At 41.1% G+C, this 18998-nt stretch overlaps 1 protein-coding gene across 1 annotated transcript in view; it reads right to left on the reverse strand.

The window, feature by feature from the left end:
* Positions 1-2422: 2422 nt before the first annotated feature.
* Positions 2423-18998, reverse strand: part of TRABD2B (TraB domain containing 2B) — a 283235-nt gene continuing 266659 nt past the window's right edge. The window contains exon 7 of the mRNA XM_082765922.1: positions 2423-7618. Coding sequence (XP_082622048.1) covers positions 7396-7618 — 223 coding nt within the window. The 3' untranslated portion in view covers positions 2423-7395. The remainder of the gene's footprint in view (positions 7619-18998) is intronic.

Below are 18998 nucleotides of genomic sequence, written 5' to 3' on the forward strand. Positions count from 1 at the left end.
TATTTTTTCCATTACTATTGTTTCAGTTACTGGCAGCAGACTTATGGGTGTCTGGTTATTTTTGTCTTTGGATATCCTCTGTGATTTTTGCTGTTCTTTTGGCTCCATCTGTACACCCAACTGGGCTCTCACCATTAAATATATTTCTAAGCAGTCCCCTCTGCTCCAGCCAAGCCCCTGGAGATGCCCCACAGCTCCTTTCCGTGGCTGCAATAGGTGGGCACATCTTTGGGAAAGTCCTCAGTGGAATCTGCAGCTAGAGGCACAGCCCACCGTAACTTTAAGCTAAACACCAGCTTTCCCCCTGCTTGGTAAAATATGTTCAGCCCCTCCACAAATCAAGTGCAATAAAAACACCTCTGCCTTGATTCAGTAGTGGTTAAATGCACGGGCAATGATGTGTTTTTCTTCAGATGTGTTGCCTCAATACATTTGCCACATTGTGGACTCATTTCTAGAATGCCAATGGTTATGTGATCACTGTCTTCTAGAACTGCACCTTGGCCAGCAATTCTTAAAACTGCTTACATGGGGTTGGAGGTCTCAAGTATAATAATTTCTAGGAGTCTCATAAGAACAGGCAGCAGGCAATAGGCAGCAGGGAAGCTTTATTAGTACAGGGTAAGTTAATAAGATCAATTGTCAATAAATACCGGGAGTAGAAGGGAAAGACAAAAAAAAAAAAAACAAAAAAAACAAAAAGAGAGACTTCATTAGCTTTGATGCTCACAGTACAAAACACTTAAAAAAAAAAAAAGGCAAAGAAAAGCAGACAAAAAAAAAAAAAAAAAGGCATTGTACCAAAAGAAGACACACACACAAGTTATGCTTGAGGTCTTTGCTAGAAAATGACTCCTAACCCCTACAAAAGCAAAATCTCTCCTGGGAATATTTTTCACCCACTTAAATGCTTTTCGGACAGAGAGAACCAAAAATATGCTGCTTTTTATTTAAAGCCCAAAGTGATCAAAAGGAAAAAAATATATCAAGAGATATATATCACAGCAGACTGCATTTGGCTATTTCTGCACCATGCAGCTCTCTATGACCATCCTCAGCCTGGTCAAAAGAAGGGTGCAGGATGCTGGCTCAGGCACACCTGCCTGTGGTCCCCAGGCCCCTGGGGATCTCTGGCCTAATTCTGCAGCGTTTGCAGCAGAAGACTCAGAGAAGGCACTTCTGTACATCACAAGTCAGTTGGGGCAGGGGGTGGTCTGCACTCTGAGTGGAAAATTTCTATGAGTTCACAAGCCAAAAATCCTGGAAACTGCTGAGCAAAATGAAAGCTAGAGTCACAGTGAGGCTTCATTTAGCTACACCCAGCCCCTTCAGCGAGGGGAGCTCTTGTGGCTGGCACTTGGGCGATTTGGGAACCAGAGAGTCCTGGGAAGCGCTGATCCAAAAAGGAGATGGGCTGCTGGACAGTAGCACAGATCCCGAGCTGTCCCACAAGAAACCCAAACTGTCTGCCCTGAATTTTTCTCATCACAGCTTCTCCTCTTCCCAGTGCAAATCTATAAACAAGAAAATCTCGCGTTGGAGTAGAAAGCTGCAATTACAGCCTAGGAGTACAGACAGGGGTCAAGGGAAGGAGAAGCTTAAGCAAACTGCACCACTGAGCCAATATCTGGCTGTGCTGATGGAAGGTTTTTCAGCTTTTCAGACCTGTGGCTGAGCAGAACACTTAAGAGCAAAAGGATTTGGCAGACTGGGGCTGGTCAGGGCCAGGAATAGCTGGCAGTGAGAGGCTGGCCAGGGGCAGGGATGGTTAGGGCCAGGGCTGGACCATGTGGACTCTGGACTGGCTCAGAGACCCATGGTGGAGGTTGTTGGGTGTATTTTAAGCAATGGAGTCTTTTTTATCATGTTTTTAGAGAGGTTCCTCTCTGTGTTTCAGTGGCGATCCCTTCCTGTGCCTTAGTTAGTTCACTTCAGACTAGCTCAAGTACTTGCGCTGTTTCCTGTGGTGGATATTTCTAGACCAGCTTTGCTGGTGGAGTCCTCTCCAAAATAGTGTGTTAAAGAGCAAATGATTTAGCACCTAATTAATAAGCAAGCAACAATCCTGTGACCAGGAAGAAGTCTGAAATGTCAGCTGTGAGGCAGGCTTTGGATGCAGGAATAGAAAGGAATATGCCAAGAAAAATGAGCAGAGCTCTGTGTCACTGCACCTTGGTGCGGAGAGGTAGCTTCTGAGCCATCCCCAAGGGAGACACCGGTCCATTTTTATTTTTATTTTATGTTTTTATTTGCATTATTCTATAAGAAACCTTCCCCAGAAAATTAATTCCTCATCATCAAAGTTGGTCTTGAACAAAAGGAAATGCTGCAGACTGAATATTCCCCTTTTCAGCGATTCCCTAGCTTGTAGTGCAAAAGAAAGAACTCAGACATACACGATTCTTGTGCTATGGATTTATAATAACATTTTATTAATATATTATGCTACAAAAATATTTTGACAAAATAATATTAGAAAGCATCTTTTTATTACACTCTTCAAAACAGTTCACAAAAGCAGGAGGCGGAACAGGAAAAAATATTTGAAATACATTTGAATTGAAAACTGACAAATGTGCAATTTAAAATTCAGTGAATCTGCAGGGTGGTTGTTCATTCCTGTGGCAGAAAAGTATCGACTGCTAATTGGAAAGATCTCACTGGTTTTAGTTAGATTAAAGTACCTCCTGAAAAGCTAGTCACAGGAATATTTGCATTTGGGTTGGGACAAAACACGCTCACACGCAGACACACAGACACACATACCCACACCCATATGCTCAAAATTAGGAAATTGGCTTTCTGCTCCAGTTAAGCTGAAACAAGCCTAAATTGAAGCTGAAATCTAACACACTCCATGGAACATTGATCACTTCAGAGATATGACAAGCTCATATGCTTTTTGGATATAATATAGAAATATGGTACTAAGCAAAGTTAGGAATGATAACATTTATGCTGAGATAATGACTTTGGCACTTTGGTTTCTCTAATGTAAATACATGATAGGAAATTCCTCCCTATCAGTGGTACATGATAATGACTGATGGGGACATATCATTTGACTAATCAATGCACTAAACATAGGTTTAATTCTCACTTCCCCGCCGCCTGCCCCTCTGTCTCTCTCCACAATTGTATACTGAAGAACTTAGATAAATACACAGCTCTGTACCTTGGGTGTTCCTAAATCACAGCGGAGCTTGGAGGAATGGGAAGGGAAGTTCAACAAAGCAGATTTTTGACACCTGTATAAAGCATATTTATAAATCACGTTCATCATTTATTTCCAGAAGAGGTATTGCATTATTCAACAGCCCAAGGGATTGCAGAGAACTACATCAGTTGTAAAATATAACATACCTTCTGTCCCAGCCTACTAGCTGGTTCTTCAAGTGGCAATGCATGTTAATACAGCATCTATAGTTAAACACTGGCAAGAAAAGCATTAAAACAATGAAACAGCAGAAGTTAAATCTATTGCTGGTGGTATGGGATATTTATTCTACTGGGGCAATAGCTTGGCAGATAATTAGCATTCCTTTATAATGTTACCATTACAGGTACTGTGTGCTGCAGCAGTGTCAGCTGTAGCTGAGTTGAAAGGATGAATCATGCATTCATTCAGCTTTGGACTTGACCACATCAAAATGTCCTTGATTGCTACACATTGCACGACTCTCTTGATTGTGTTTCTCACGGGTAAATAGTACCATCAAAGTTTGTTATTTTATATAGCATGGATTTATTCATTTATTTTTAAATCCACTGCTCCTGGAATCTTGCAATTACATGGGAATCTGAGCTTCCCTTAGGAAGAGACAAAGCAGTTGGCTCCCCATTTTCTGAGAAACCCACAGAATAAAACTGAAGTCCCATGAAGCCGGTAGTCAGTGTTACTTCAAGAGCTCGCATCAAATCTGATACACGCTCTAAACTCACGTGGAATATAGTCATGATCCATTGCAATGGATGTGCATAGATCTGTGCTAAACACACCAGTACTGGTGCATTTTAATTAATACTGAGCTGCTATTGCTGATGAATAAATACTCTATCGATCACAGTGAGGGTCTCATTTTCTAGTATTGCTATGCTTACACACCAAGGATTAACAAAAGTTACCCTAAGTCACACCTTAGGGAAGACAACAGAATAAAAGAAATGCTTGGTCAGCGAACTGCGCTACAGCTGTTCACGTGGGGTTCCTGAGCTATCTATGGGAAGCTACTTAATCTTGTATTTATCACAAGTGGTTTCTTCTCCCCTACCCAGAGGAAGCTCAGATGACTGGGTGCACTAGATGCTTTTAGCTAGCAAAAGTCAAGTGTGCTGACTCCAAACCCAGAAGGCACCTTGCTTTGAAAACTGCACTGCAGAATGACAAACACTGGGCACGAGCACAATTGAAATTTGGTGACCTCCAGCAACATTCATTCGTTTCACAGGAATTACAGACAAAATGCCAAGAAATGCACATATGTCAGAACATACGTTGATATCCAAGCTATTTACATACTGTGATATCCACACATGCCGTGATATCTGAGCTAGTAAGTATTTAGCATTACTGTCCAATGGAGAAGTGATTCACAAAAAACTCATTAGTGACAAACCGAGTATTCTGTGTGGCATAGTGACAGCTGTGAGTGTGGTGACATCTGTGCTCATCATATTCCTAAAAGCCTCACAGGCCTTTGGAGAAAGCCACAGGATAGGAACAGGAGAACTGCAAGTCCCAGTCTTGGTCCTGTTGGTGGTTTTCCTTATGGTTATGGACAACTTGATTCTGTTTTCTGCTCTTTTTTTTCTCTCTCTCTCTCTTATCTTTTTATGGTCTAGCCTATTTATTCTGTAAGTTTTCCAACACCTGGAACTATTTCTGGGATGGTACCATAGAATCATTTCTGGACTTGATCAGACTATAACAAATAAAATTCAATGGGCTTCGGTTCATTGGCTATTTGCTTTTACTATGTAACTTATCATCACCCTTAAGATTTGCCTATGTTATTTTCTGCTCTCTTTTTATGAATAATACATTACTATTCGGGTCTGAGCTCTGTCTTGAATACAGCAGGAGAACCAATCTTTTTAAGCGCATTAAGGTTGAATTTGAAGGTCTGTTAAGCTATTATATTCAAATGAAGGCATTTCTAGAGTAATAGCGCAAATAAAACTGAAATGAAAGTTCTCAAAACATGTTTCCAATATCCAGCCCAGTGCAATAAATATTATGCAAGGTGAATGGCTTCTCTCCAAAACTAACATCTCTGATCTTCTGCTAGCCAAAATACACAATATAAAGGTATGCACAGGGTGTGCTTGAAGCTCACATTCGTGGCAAAGCTCAAAGTTTTCCATTCAGCCTTATCAACTGCTGTACTTTAAAATATAGGGGTAGCTTACAGCACTGGCTGCTGTACCCACTTAAACTGACCACAAATCTACACATCCTTCTGACAAAAGTAGAAAAAAAGCTAGAGGTCATGATGTGCAGTAGGTCAAAAAAGCCATCTGTATTCTCCCTTGCCTTTGCAAAGCAGTGGGTTGGGATGCATGGTGAAAAAGCTCAATATTTATCATGGTTTCAAATAAAACCATGTGAATATTACAGTCTAATAATTCCCTTAACTCCTTTCTTGAATTCACTGGTATAATGACAAACTAACCGTGTATCCTAAACCATCTCTCACTGAGGAGACTTGAATATTACATAGAATTGTCTCCAGTCCTGAACACCACGCTGTGAGGCTGGTGGGAAAGTGACATGACTGTTTTCAGTCAGATTTTTACCAGTATTAGTGTTATTGTCATCATTATCTGCTATTTTTTTCATGGTGAAAAAGCACTACTTTTTCATTAAAAAAAAAAAAAAAGGTTTGCATCACATTTTAAAAACATTTAAATTTTAAATTTTCTTTTTAACTAAGATGTTTTCATCACAGATTTCAGATTTTTGTTTTGTAGATGACTTCAGGAAAAAAAAAAAGACTATTTCAAGCAAAATTAATTTTCTGTTTGAAACTTCTGTATCAAAAGTGATTTTTCATCTTGTTTTGTTGGGGAAAAAGTTAGCATGCCTTATTAAGCATGGTAGTTTTAAAGATGGACTTGTTTTTTTCCCACAGATGTTGTTCTTCTGATTACTGAAAAGTAGCTGCTTGGAAAGTGAGCAAAATTTGCACTACATGCAAATTGTCTTAATTTTTCCATCATAGTCAACAGAAGCACCATAGTCTACAAACAGGAAAGTTCTTGCACATCTCCATGACAAAAGGGGCTTGGTTCCTGTGGTCTTGAAATAATTTTGGACAAATCTTAATTCAGCATGGAGATACCATCTCTAAGCACAATAGCAGGATGATGATGAATTTCTAGACATTTTTTCCCCGCCTGCAGGTTGCCCACTTGCATTAATAACTGGTGCAAAGCAATTCTATAGATTAGCAGGAAACTGCATTTTTATAACCTATAAACAGACCAAATTCTGGTCTCATTTATGCTGGGAAAGACTGTGGGCTTCTATTTATATAAGATGAGGGAGAGAAGAAAATAATTCCATTGGGAAAATTCCAGATTTAAAATGAAATATTTTATTAAGAAAAAGATGTTTTGAGTTAGATAATGAATTAATTCCAGGGCAAAGATGGAAATTGGTAATTTCCAGAGAAGTTAAATAGCTGAGTTAAAGACAACAGGGGATCTTAGAGGGTTATTTTGACTAATGACTTACTAAATCATATAAAAATATCTGAAATTTTAGGTTATAGCAGCTGACTTGAGCTAAGAATGCACAAGTTTTTCTAATGGGCATAGGCCACAGAGAGCAGGATCTGCTTTATTCAGTTTCAGTTATGTTAATAAGAATTTTTTAAAAAAGAAAAATACAGAAATGCAGCAAAATGTACTTATTGGATAGTTGCTGTAGAAAGTAATGGTTAAAGAAAAAAGCCATTCATCTGGTGTCAGTTCAGGCATTTGCAGAGTTGTCAGTTAGAAAACAAATATAGGAAATATTAATTTATCTGTTTCACCATCACTACTGATTACTAGGGATGTTATTAACATATACAACAAGAAAAAATAAGTTTACCAGTCGAATAAATACATTTTTTCTTTTTCTTTTTTTTTTCTTTATATGAACATGAATATTTTACAAAACCCCATAGCACTATGGGAAATAAAGATCCTTCTACAAAAAGAAGATGTAAGTCAGTGTTACAATAAAGCTTTAGAGTTTCAAAACGTATCTGGGCAAAGAGACAAAATCAGCTAGAAGGCACTACTGATTCACTGAGAAGGTCCAGTCTGCAAATGTTGTCATAACCTCCAATTCATTCATAAATTATCTCTCTTCTCTATTCCAAGGGATTGCACGTAATCCTAATGCGGTCAGGAAGGCTGCAGTAGATTGAGAAGAAATGAAGCTATGGCCACGCAGAGAGGAGAAGTTATTGATGGCCATAAAACGGTGGCTGAAGCTGAGCTCGTCGGCTGAGGCTGGGATGGGCGGTCTGAGTGTGGTCTCTGATCCAGCCGGTTGGAAATCCAAATGGGAGGTTTGACTGTGATGTAGCCATTGGTTATCCTGATGTAGGAAGGCAACGTGGTGGTGCTACAAGAAAACAAAAGAGAAGGAAATTAAACAGGAGAGCCCTTATCTCTGCTCTGTGATCTGTCATTCTATACGTAGTAACAACAGCCATGACAATCACAATTATTATTATTATTTGCATGTATTAGATACGGAGAGAGATCCCCAGGGGACAGTAACTGTGATGGTCTGGAAACAGATCTGATTCAGGATGTCCCTCAGCTTCCGGCTGCTGGTAGAATCCACCAGGATGACCCAGCTCTTATGTTCTTAGATACTTTCTCACCAACAAAGGTCTCAAAATTTGGCCTGTCTCACAGCCATGCCTTACCCATCATGGAGTGGATACCAAGTCCAGGAGGGGCCAGAAAACATTTCCTTCCCCTGTCTTAAAACCATAAAGAATTTTCCAGGATCCCCTTACAAAACAGATAACTTTGAGCACAGGAGACCAAGCAGCTTCTTTTCTTTTCCTGGCTTTAAGACATTTTGGATCCTATCATAATGCCAAAACCAGACTCAATGTGAAGTTTCCCTGGCTGCAGCTTTGCCTCAGTAGTGGTGCTTATTGATTGTAGCTTGAGCCAGAACTTTGCTTTAAATGTGCACGTTGGAATTCATCACAATTCCCATGACAATGAAGGTCAAAAAGATCCATTTGCAATTGATTAGGAAGTTTTAAATTGTAATCTCCATTTCATTAAATGCTTCCTTTGCACCCCACTTCAGCTGATCCATAATCCACCAGTTGTCATGGAGCAGCATAACTGAGCATGCAAGATTGCGCAAGGTGGATTTTGGAGTTAAGGCACTGCTGTGGAGCAAGGAGAAAAAAGACAAGTTCCTCTGAAAACAAGATGTGACACTAATACTTGCAGATTCTCCATGTTACTTCTTAAATCTTCCATAGAGGGGATTCAGGGTTACTAAAACAGCCCTCACATCATTTTTTATGGGGTAAGAAGCTATGCAGTCCTATAACTATTTAGCTACCTATCTGAGACCTTGGAGAAAAAAAGGCTGCGTATTGCATAACATCAGATAAAAGGAACAATACCTTGCTCCAGATCTGTGTGCAGAAAGACAATTTAGTAGCAGTGAATGCTTTTGTCTTTTTCTGCCTGAGCATTAATAAGATGGCCTATTGCCATCACCATCGGTTCGAGCTTCTAGCTTGGACACTTCACAAGCATGGAGTCAATCATAAACCGTGAGAAGACCAGAGTCCACCCAGAAGAGGGCACTGACACAGGCAGGTCAACATCAAACGCAACAGACAATCACTGCGTGTCACACTTCACCCCGAGTTTTGGAATAATTCATTTCAGCTCTTCCCTCATTCTTTACACTGTCACCACATCTTCTGGGCGGGACAGTTGTTATGCTGCTAGAAGTGATCTTAACTAATGTGTAATGAATTAGAGCAAAAAGAAAAGGCAGTCTATAATTAAAGACATGGGAATTGCTTCATGAGAGCAGATAATACATCTAAGCAGCATTATTTCTTGACAGTGAGAAGTGGTACTTGTTCCAGAGGTACAAACTGCTGTAAATAAAGAATTTGAAATCTAGCCATGCTGGAGAAAGCTCTTATCTAAATTCCCATAACAAGTGGTTGGTTTATATCTTTAATTGATGATATAGGGCATACAGCTTTAGAACTTGTGCTATTGCATCAAAACTGCTGCAGCCACTTAATAAGAAAGCATAGATCTGGGATAAGTTAATGCTGCTGTTTCAGATTTGTCCAGTGTTTTTGAGCAGTTAATTTAGTGCTGGCAAAAATGATGGCAGATTAGGTACTGTCTATTCAGGCTCCTGTAATGTATGTAACATCAAGTATGAATGGCATACCCACAGCGAATATAAAGCATCATTAAAGCATACTTCTGACAAAACTACACATGCTGAGTACTTCAACAGAAATGCAGTCATGCTCCAACCTTTGATCCGGATCTCATTTATCCTTTTGAGTGATATTGTGGTGCAGAGATCTAGCAATGATGATAGAGGGTACACAGCTTTGGGGTTCTTACTCTGCACCACTTTTCCCTAGTATGTATGGGCAAGGTGCTTGTAATCTTCTTTAGGTTGTCACTTACAGAAATAAGCAATTTAGCCCTCAATTAAATTTCAGACTGCAAGAAGGGTTTGGTTTTCAACTTCAATTTAAAAATTATTGCCACAGTGCCATATGGGACTTGCATACACTTTGGGTATATCCTACTCCTGACTCATTCTATGGCTTCATCCGCCTTTGAGACTAACATGTCCCTTGCACAGACTGCCTTTCTGCACCTTGGGGACGTACTGTATGAGATGTCTGGGGAAGGGGATCAGGCTGGCCAGAGAACTGAGCCCATTCATCAGCCAACTACCTCTAAGGAATTCCTAAAGAAACCTTAAATCAACAGTTTGCATTTCTGTATGATGTGCTTCCATCTTCTAGTCAACTGCCAGAAGTATTTTGTCAAATTTTTTAGTTGTTTTTGTTTTTTCTTTCCTCCCTTGAAAAAAAAAGGTATTTTTGAGAAAAAGAAAACAATTTACTTGAAATCCAGGGTTTCCTGTCAAAAGACCTGAGAAGTTTTTGACCCCTCTTCTCAGTCAGTGAGGTCATTTGTTGGTTTCAAGACATTAAATTTCTATAAATGCTTCTTTGTTAGGACAAATATTGTTAGGTGGAGTTATTTGTTACTAAAAAATCCTTAAGTGATTTAAGAGGGGATAACAGTGAGTTTCCATGCATGTGTACAAGGCATGCTAATAGCAAAGGAATCCTGGTTTAGCCATATATTTCCTTAAATGCGGCTCTACTTTTAGCACGCTAGCCTACCACCAAGGTAGTTTAGAGATAATTAAAGCAAATGACCCTTCTAACAAATGCTACAAAACTCCTCGTAAAACCTCTGGTTCAAGCTTGCAACTTGGCTGTTTCTATAGCAAATGGGGAGAGAAGCATCTCCAGAAGGTGGTCTGCCTCATTCCAGTGTAGGTCCCTATGGGTACGTAGTGTGGCTGGGGGTCCCTCTGTTCCTGCAGGCTATGGAGGAGGTCTAGAGAGCCATGTTAGATTACAAACTAATCCTAGTGGTGGCTCGGGTGACAGGAGATGGCTTCTCCAAACTCCCTCTGAGCCTGTTTGCCTCTGTACATAGGATCTCACTGACCCTCAGATGAAAGCAAAAACAGAGACCCCTGAACTCAACCGGACACTTTCCACTGTCCTCAGGGAGGTTTTGATCATTCCTGAAATGTACTCAGAGAATAATATAAATGAATCACAGATCTGGAGGATAATAATCTGAATTATTATCACACCTTCTCTTGCCAGCCCAGGATATTCCGTGTTTGAGGTTTTTGTGTCTGATAAAAACATCTTTAATAAAACATTCCTCATGAGCTATGATGAACAGGCAACCACTGGCTCCACTGTTCGTATGCCTGTTTTTTGCTTCTGTGTATGGGATTGTTTTAAAAATTTGGAAGACTCCAGGTACCGTTTAGCCAAATGACCTGGGGTATCATATTCATGAGCTTGTACTTTTGATCAGATAATAGAGCAGTTTTTCAAATCAGTGCATTAGTCATACATTGTCTTACCACCATTAGGACGTGTAAAACTTTCCCAAAAAATGGGGCCCCAGGCACATGCTTCGTGAACAGACCCTACTGAATCCAATTAAATGAGTCAAGTCCTTTACGCTGGGGGCATGTTGAAGCACCTTGATGATGTGGGAGCATTTTAAATTTGAAAAATAAAACAAACACACACAAAGCCCTTTGGGGGAATTTCTGTTCTGGTTTAGTTTGCAAGGACTTTGCAAGGAACTCACAAATAAAGTTTTAGTGTGACTTGGTTTATTCACACAAGCAGGGTACATACAACCACATGTGATGCTGCATCAGGATCACAGAAGACAGGGCCAGGAGGGACTTTCTGGCACATCTGTCCCAAAGACAGGAATGAGATCTAAGCCCCTCCTGACATGTATGTCTAATCCAGCCTCAAAAAAACCCTACAGTGATTGCAATTCAAGAGTCTCTGCAGAGAGACTTGACATCCAGAATTACTGCCTAATGTTTCACCAAATATCCCATGCTACAGCACAAGTTCGTGACTCCTCTTGTCCCCACAGGCAGGTTTATTCCATTCCTACTCTCAGCAGCCTTTCACATATCTTGAAGACTTAACCACGTTTCACCTCGGCCTTCTCTCATTTAAACAAACAATTCCCTCTGCCTTTTTCTGCAAGTCCTCACGTGCTCTCCCTCCATCTTTTCTTCTCTTCCCCCCTGACTCTGCCTGGTTGATCTGCATCTTCTCTGAAGTGAGTTGCCCCAAACTGGGACTTGTAGGTCTCTCTGAGGTATTACCAGCCAAATATATAATATATTTAATATATATAATATAATAATCAGCAAAAGAAAGTGCACGAGAAGCTCTGGCTCCCAGTTAGAAGACACTTATTTCACATGCTGCCCCTCTGCAATCTCTAGGAAGATGTTTTTTCAACTGCTTTTTGCACCCAAACCACCCTTATACTCCCAGTAACTGTTCTCAAGCTGATGGAAAACTGGTGGTACACTGAAGGATTGAGCCCTGGCTCAATTACAGGGATATTTCTATGCACATTTAATCTGCTGCCATCTTTCAGTCCCAACATGGTTTCTGTTCAGGGCGGAGGAAGTGGCCTTTTTTAAGCATAACTTACAAAGTATTTGGGGATTTTTCTGGATCAAAGGAGCTATATAAACACATGACAAGAATTTTTAATAAATGTAAACAAATGTGGACTCAGACAGCCTTTCTTACAATACAACATCTGATGAAAGAAGCTTATCAAGATGATGTGCCAGCATAGATTGAACCCTGAAAACATGCATTTTTCAACTGAAACCCTAATGAGCTAGTAAACTGGAGGAAAATTTTTTGAGTAAATACAATAATGGCTGTTTTGCATTTGTGATTTGATGTTAACCTTATGATTTTTTTAAGTGATATTAAGCATATGCTTCCTGTTTCTTTTCAAACAAATTTTGCCTTTTTTTTTTTCCTTTTTATTTAATGAACAGATGTGAAAGGAGTTGATCACATAATTTTTCTGCTGATCAGAAATAACGTCCTGCTAGTGAAGACAATTATTCTTGTAACTAACCAGACTTGTTTATGTCACCAAAACTTACTAATCAAGATTTGAAAAATATATCTGCATTGTGACCAACCTGTTGTGGTATGTAAACAAACTGCCTGGCAAGAAGTCTCACCACCCTTCTAAAAAAAAAATACCCCCCCCAAAAAAATAATGTAGGTGCTTAACCAAAAGGAAAAAAAAAAGAGTAAGCTGGGGCAAAAAAAATCACACTAGAAATGTTACAAGGTTTAAAATTTGAAGACCATTACTGTAACCTCTGAAAGGGAATGTGAAGCCTCCATCTCCTGATATTTTTAGATTAAGATTCAATGTGTTTCTGGAAGGGGCTCTTTAGATCAGCATAAGCTACAGTTTCCCAATCTTTGTGTCTTTCTTCATTGCTGCCTTTCTCATGGACACTGTTCTTGCAGCTTGAGGGATAAATCCTGCAAGATGCTGAGTCTCCTGGTCCCAGACTAGCAGGACGCTAAGCACTGCAAGCACGAGTGCTCCCAGCAAGGTTAGTTTTCACATACCTACAACTCAGCACGTCCTAAAGCCCATTATGGGATCAAGGCCAAGAGGCTCATGCTTTGGCAAGGTTCAGTTCATCAAAAAAAAAAAAAAAAAAAAAAAGGGAGAAAAATCCAACCTGGATCAGATTAAAGAATTGGGTTTTGGTCCAGGGGAGGCCACTACGCGTTCGCAGCAGTGTAGTAAACTGCCTTTGCATGTCTCAATGAGTGAGCTATCTCACACACTGCTTTGTGGCCAACAGAGAACGCGGGATGAGCCAAGGAAGAGCCTTACCTCTATTATTTTCTCTTTACCCTGGGGTCATTGGGACCCCAGTTCTTTGGTCGTTTTCCACAGAGCAAGAATCCACCCTCCCTGTGAGCAGCACAGCCGGAGAGTCACTGACAGGCAGCTGCAGCCACGCTGTCGATAAGAGGGGTCAGGCAACAACATCGGGGGCATTTCAACAACCTGCCGCTCTCCATCTGAGCCTGCCTTCCGACGAGATGCAAATGGGAACCATATCCCCACCTGAGAGCAACTTGGAGCTCAGATCCAGTTTTATTTCATGGCTCTGGCTCTGATGGAGATGGACAGACAGCTCTTCCCCCTTTTAAAGTGGGTGCTTGGGAGCCTCCAAGCCCCGTGTACAGGCAAAGGGCAGTGCATCTCCTGATAGCCCCACTCTTCGTTAGGATCTCTAGGAGAAAGACAATGTCTCTGATGTCCCTGGAGCAGTTTTGTCCCCCCTCTGTGGATGGGCCAGGGGCTGGAGCTGGGAGATTTGGTTTTTATCCCCACAACACCCATCAATGAACTGTCAAAACTTTGTTAAAGCACTTCACTTCTATTCCTCCCCTGACTCTGACCTGAGTTGAGACCTTGAAGCTTCAGTGTGACACCGCCAGCACGTACCCACCATGGAGTGACTTTTCAGGCTCTTGCTCCAATCTATAGGCCCAGGTGGCCACCTGCAGAACACCTTTGTGATGGCAAATTCAGCCCTGTTGTGACATCCACCTGCATTGGGGCGGAATGCTACAGGGACCTCCCGAAAGGCAGAAGGTCCTTCCAGGCATGGGTGGGACATCCTGTTAGGGCAAAGCGTATCTTATGCTGTGGGGCCAGAGGAGGGGAGAGGGATGGAGGCCATGGGGAATGCTGCATCGGAGATGGGGAAAGGTGAGGAGAAGAGTTTGCTGTCACGGTGACACAGCCTGTGGGTCCCTCAGGCATGAGGACAGCGTGGTGCAAAGAGAGATGTGCATGTTATCAGCAGGTAAGGATGGAGCAGGTGAGAAGCATCTCCAGCACAGGGCACTCCAAAGGCACTTTTCTGAACTGAACTTTCAGCAGGTGGGAAAGTTTTATTTGTACTTTGTGGTCAGGTTTAGGTTTCCCCCATCCCTACTGGAGAGTGCATATGGCCCTATTCAACCTCCTGCCCTGAAATGCTGTAAGAAAACCTTGCAAATATCTCACCCACAAATCCTGCACCCACACGTGGCAGCAGCAGAATCAGGCCCACAGCTCCTTTTCAGACAACTGCAGAGTGGTGTAAATACACAGAATGCTGTAAAAACCAATAACCTTTGAAGCACACCCTCTGAGTAATTACCCCATTCCCATCTAATGACTTAAAGATGTTATATTCCTCTCTGATTTGGCAACAACAAAGATTCTGACCTTATTAAAACCAGCCCGTCAGGAAACTACATGTCATCCTTAAAAATAAAAAAAAAAATAAAAAAGAAGGAAAGAAAAAAAAGGAGAAAAAAAGAAATGAAATTCTTTAAAATCCCTGTGAACAATAATTCAAGATACTGTAGCTGAAGACCCATGATTTGTTGTAGAGTGTCTGGGTGGTCCTGAGGCAGGAGATGACAACATTAGCTCTTTCCTTTGCCCTTCTAAGAAATGCTTTGATGATTCTCTAATATCCTAAGAATATCCCCCTGTGATTCTGCACTGGGACGAGGCAATCACAGAGCCAGGATAATGCATCCCAGTTTTACCCAGGGCCTGGCCCTTGCTTACAGGGGATAGCTCAGAGCCCTTTGTTTCACGGGCTCTGCGCAGACGTCTGAGCCAGGATGAGTTCGCCAGAGCCTGAATAGTGATGTGGCCTCAAAAACATCCACAAACTCACCCCCACCTTCTGTACACATCTGGTTGTGTACCTGATTTGTATGTGCAATTAAGGCACTCATCATCATGGCTCAAATAACCAAATACTTCTTCCACTGGTCATTGGACAGATAATGATTGCAGTATTTATAGCCAAAGTAAGCAAGAACATCAAGGTTTGAATATACAGATGATCTTAGAATGGTAAAAATCTTGCCAGTGATGCAATCTGTGCTGTTTCTGGGGCAATCTGCTGATATACAACATGCAAAGGGTTCATTTGATAGTACTGCAATCAGGTGGTTTTGAACAAAACCCCAAGCATGAGCAGAATCTTTCTCTTTTGTCTGTATTTCGCAAACTGTCCCTCACATTAAACCAGCCCAACATACAAAACAATTTGCAATTTTTGGGGTGGTCAAAGTCGTAATCCCTATCTTATTTCTTGGGCTTAACCTTTCAATTAATTAGAAACAGAGTGACTCGGTCTGCCCTCTCCGATGTGCACTGAAGTGTTTGTTTGGTACTGTGTGGGCCCTATGGCTCAAATATTTTTTGCAGATGCACAGAATTAACCATGCATGTTTAGATGTGCTTGGGGAACACATACGTTCATAGAGATGTATATATTTGACCCTGTCACTTTCTTGTTAAACACTGTAAAAGATATCGACTTTCCCCTCCAGATTTTAAAATGATTTAGAATAGGCAGTACTGGGGAAATACCTAAAACATCCTGTCAAATTAAGTATTTTCTCCAAGACTGTTCTCTAAGACACACAATTATTTCAGCTAAGAAGATGCCTGTGCAATGTATTAAGGAACAGAATGAACAACCAAAATATAAACTGGCTTAAATGGATGTCCAACATACTGCATTTTTCCATTTGATTTTAATTTTCTTTTTCCTTCTCCCTGTTCTTTTTCCATCTCCATATAACATTTTTTTTTCTCTCTGCTTGGTCTGTATCACATTTTTCTCTCTAATTCACTGGGCTCACTTTCTTCCTCACTGCTTGTATTTTTCCAGAGTCTCTCTTAATAAGAATAATTAAGGTTGGGTCAGATCTTCGAACCTGTTATTTGGAGCAGAATTGAATTCAAGCTTGTTCCACTGAACAAAAGCACTGCCTTCTTTTTCTTTCCAGCAGACTCGCTCTCAAAATAATAAATAAAAAAAGGTTCATAGGGCACATCTACCAGGCAGTAATGCGAAGGACATTAAATTGCTGCAATGCCCACAAGGCTGGGATTCTTCCTGCTGCTTGCAAAGCAACTGTGATGATACCAACGCAACACGAGCTCCTTCTCCACAAACTCTGCCAAACCCCCTGAAGGCCTGGAGATGCCACTGGTGACTCACGAAAAGCCACTTGCTGGCCTGAAGTGCTGGAAAGGCCACAAAAGCTTTCCCTGCCAGGTATCATAACCAGGACCCTGAAGTGTCTCCACGGAACGGAGCCAAAGAATTTTGTGAGCATGGTCTGCACCGTGCCTCCCCATGGTAGCGCTATGCGAAGCATCCCTGATATCCAGCAGCTCTCCAGAAATTGGCTTGGCTCCCTTGCTTTCCAGCGCGGCGGGCTCAGACCCCATGTATAATGCTTACTTTGTTCAGTTAAGTTATTCACGAATTGTAAAGGGGAGATCTGAGTGAAATGGGAATTTGGCCTGGCATTTTCATAATTGCAGGAACCCAGCTTTTATAGCATTAAAACCATATGAATTTAAATAAACCCTACTTCTCCTTCATCCCAGTAACTGGACTTAGACCACAGCTGCCCTCTGAGGTCCTGCTGGGTTTTCAGCACTGCTGGGAGTGGCAGGGAATCAGGTTTCCTCCCATTTCACTCTACAATGAATCTGTCATCTTAGATAAACCTACTACCAGAGTATAACTGTGGTTAAGCCCCTCTTATAAGCCAGCTGCCCACCACAACAATAATGTCATCTTCCTCTCTGTCGTACTTTGCTTCACTCAATTTCACAGGGCACAAAGCTCACTACTCAGAAGGGGAATGGCAGAACCCAAAACAAATCCCTTATCCTTTGCCCTTTTCCTCTGGTCTTGCATTGACAGTTTCACATGTGCATCTCCCTGGAATTTTAACAACAGATTTCTTTTTCTTTATGGTATCCAAGTGCCTTCACTAGAAGATATTTCTGCTATGTTATGGATTTTATTTAGCTCTGCTAAGCCTGAAGCTTAACCTTGAGAAAGAGCACATCTGCACTCTTCGGTACTTAGATACCTGCTAAATACGAAGGTCACTCAAATGCCTAAGTTCAGCTCAGGGCTGCAGTGTTTGAGATGAAGGTTTGTGCTAGCTTTTATATGGCCAGTGATGTCTTTGCCATATCTGTGTATTGTCAGAGAGGAGAGGCAGCCAGCCTTTAACACAGCAAACAGTTTAATTTCAGAGGTCCCACCTTCAACCCACGCCCAGCTTTTGACACGGCTCTATTAGCTTTTCTTGCTGATGGGAAATAGGGAAAAAACAAAACTTCCTGATGAACAACTTCTTTTTTTGTATCAAGTGTTGCAATTTAGGGAGCGCAGGTGCTTTACTACCAACTTCTGTGTTTAAGAAATCCAGCTCACCCTGGGCATAAGCCTACTCAGCACTTCTTACAGCATCTGCGACTGCAGTCAGCCTTGCAAGTTTAACACAAACCACACTCTTCACCCAACCCAAACAGCAGGGAAGAAGTGCTACTGTGTATTGAATTTTCTTTGCCTGTTAAACCCAACAACTTATTTTTCAGCTGAGTGAATAAGAACAGCTTTGTAGAACTGTGTTAAAGTGCATTCCAGGTTTAGAAGATTTCCATTTACCTGAGGGTACCCACAGCATTTATTCTTATCTGTTTGATATGAGTCAGAAAGACAGTTTTCTTTTTTTTGTGTGTGCGATAGACAATATGCCATGAGGAGCCATAATTAAATGCTCCAAGGAGACAATCCTCTGAACATCTGGCCAGTGAAAGCCCTGAATATGGAAAATATAAATGTCAAGGCTCATATTTATGAATTGGAAGGGCCATGAAGACATCTGCTAACAAGCTTTCTTCCAGAGCCCATTTGCTGTACATGGTTATTCACAGGCAACAATAAACATGTGCATGGATTACATGCACAGCCTGCACTCCCTTTCAGATGCTGAAGAACACATACTCCAACAACACACAAATGCTCTGTTCTCATAACACAAAAATACAAGTGTGTGCAAACCTCACAGCAAAGCTCTTGCATACCAGACCACAGTGGGATATGCTGCTGGTACAGACTAAAAATAGAGGGAGAAAAAGCCTTGCATTAACACAGAAGACAGACAAACTCATTTAGTGTTAACTCTTTCAGTGGAATAAACATTCTCCTTTTTTGCCTCTCTGCACAGGAGGCATTTTGTACGAGAGCTCCAATCCTGAAACCTAATATTTATGGTGGAGCAGTTATGGATGGGAATCTCAAAAGAGTCTAACCTATTCAATCATGGTAGCTTAATATTAACATAAAAATAAACTGTAGGTAAAATAAACTTGCTGATGGAGAGCCTCTTTTTGTATCAAGAACTGCAATTTAGGGAGTGTATTTATAGATGGCTATGGTGGAGGGGTCCCTT

This window comes from Aythya marila, assembly GCF_965140915.1.
Source record: "Aythya marila genome assembly, chromosome: 8".
In the NCBI taxonomy this organism is placed as follows: Eukaryota; Metazoa; Chordata; class Aves; order Anseriformes; family Anatidae; genus Aythya; species Aythya marila.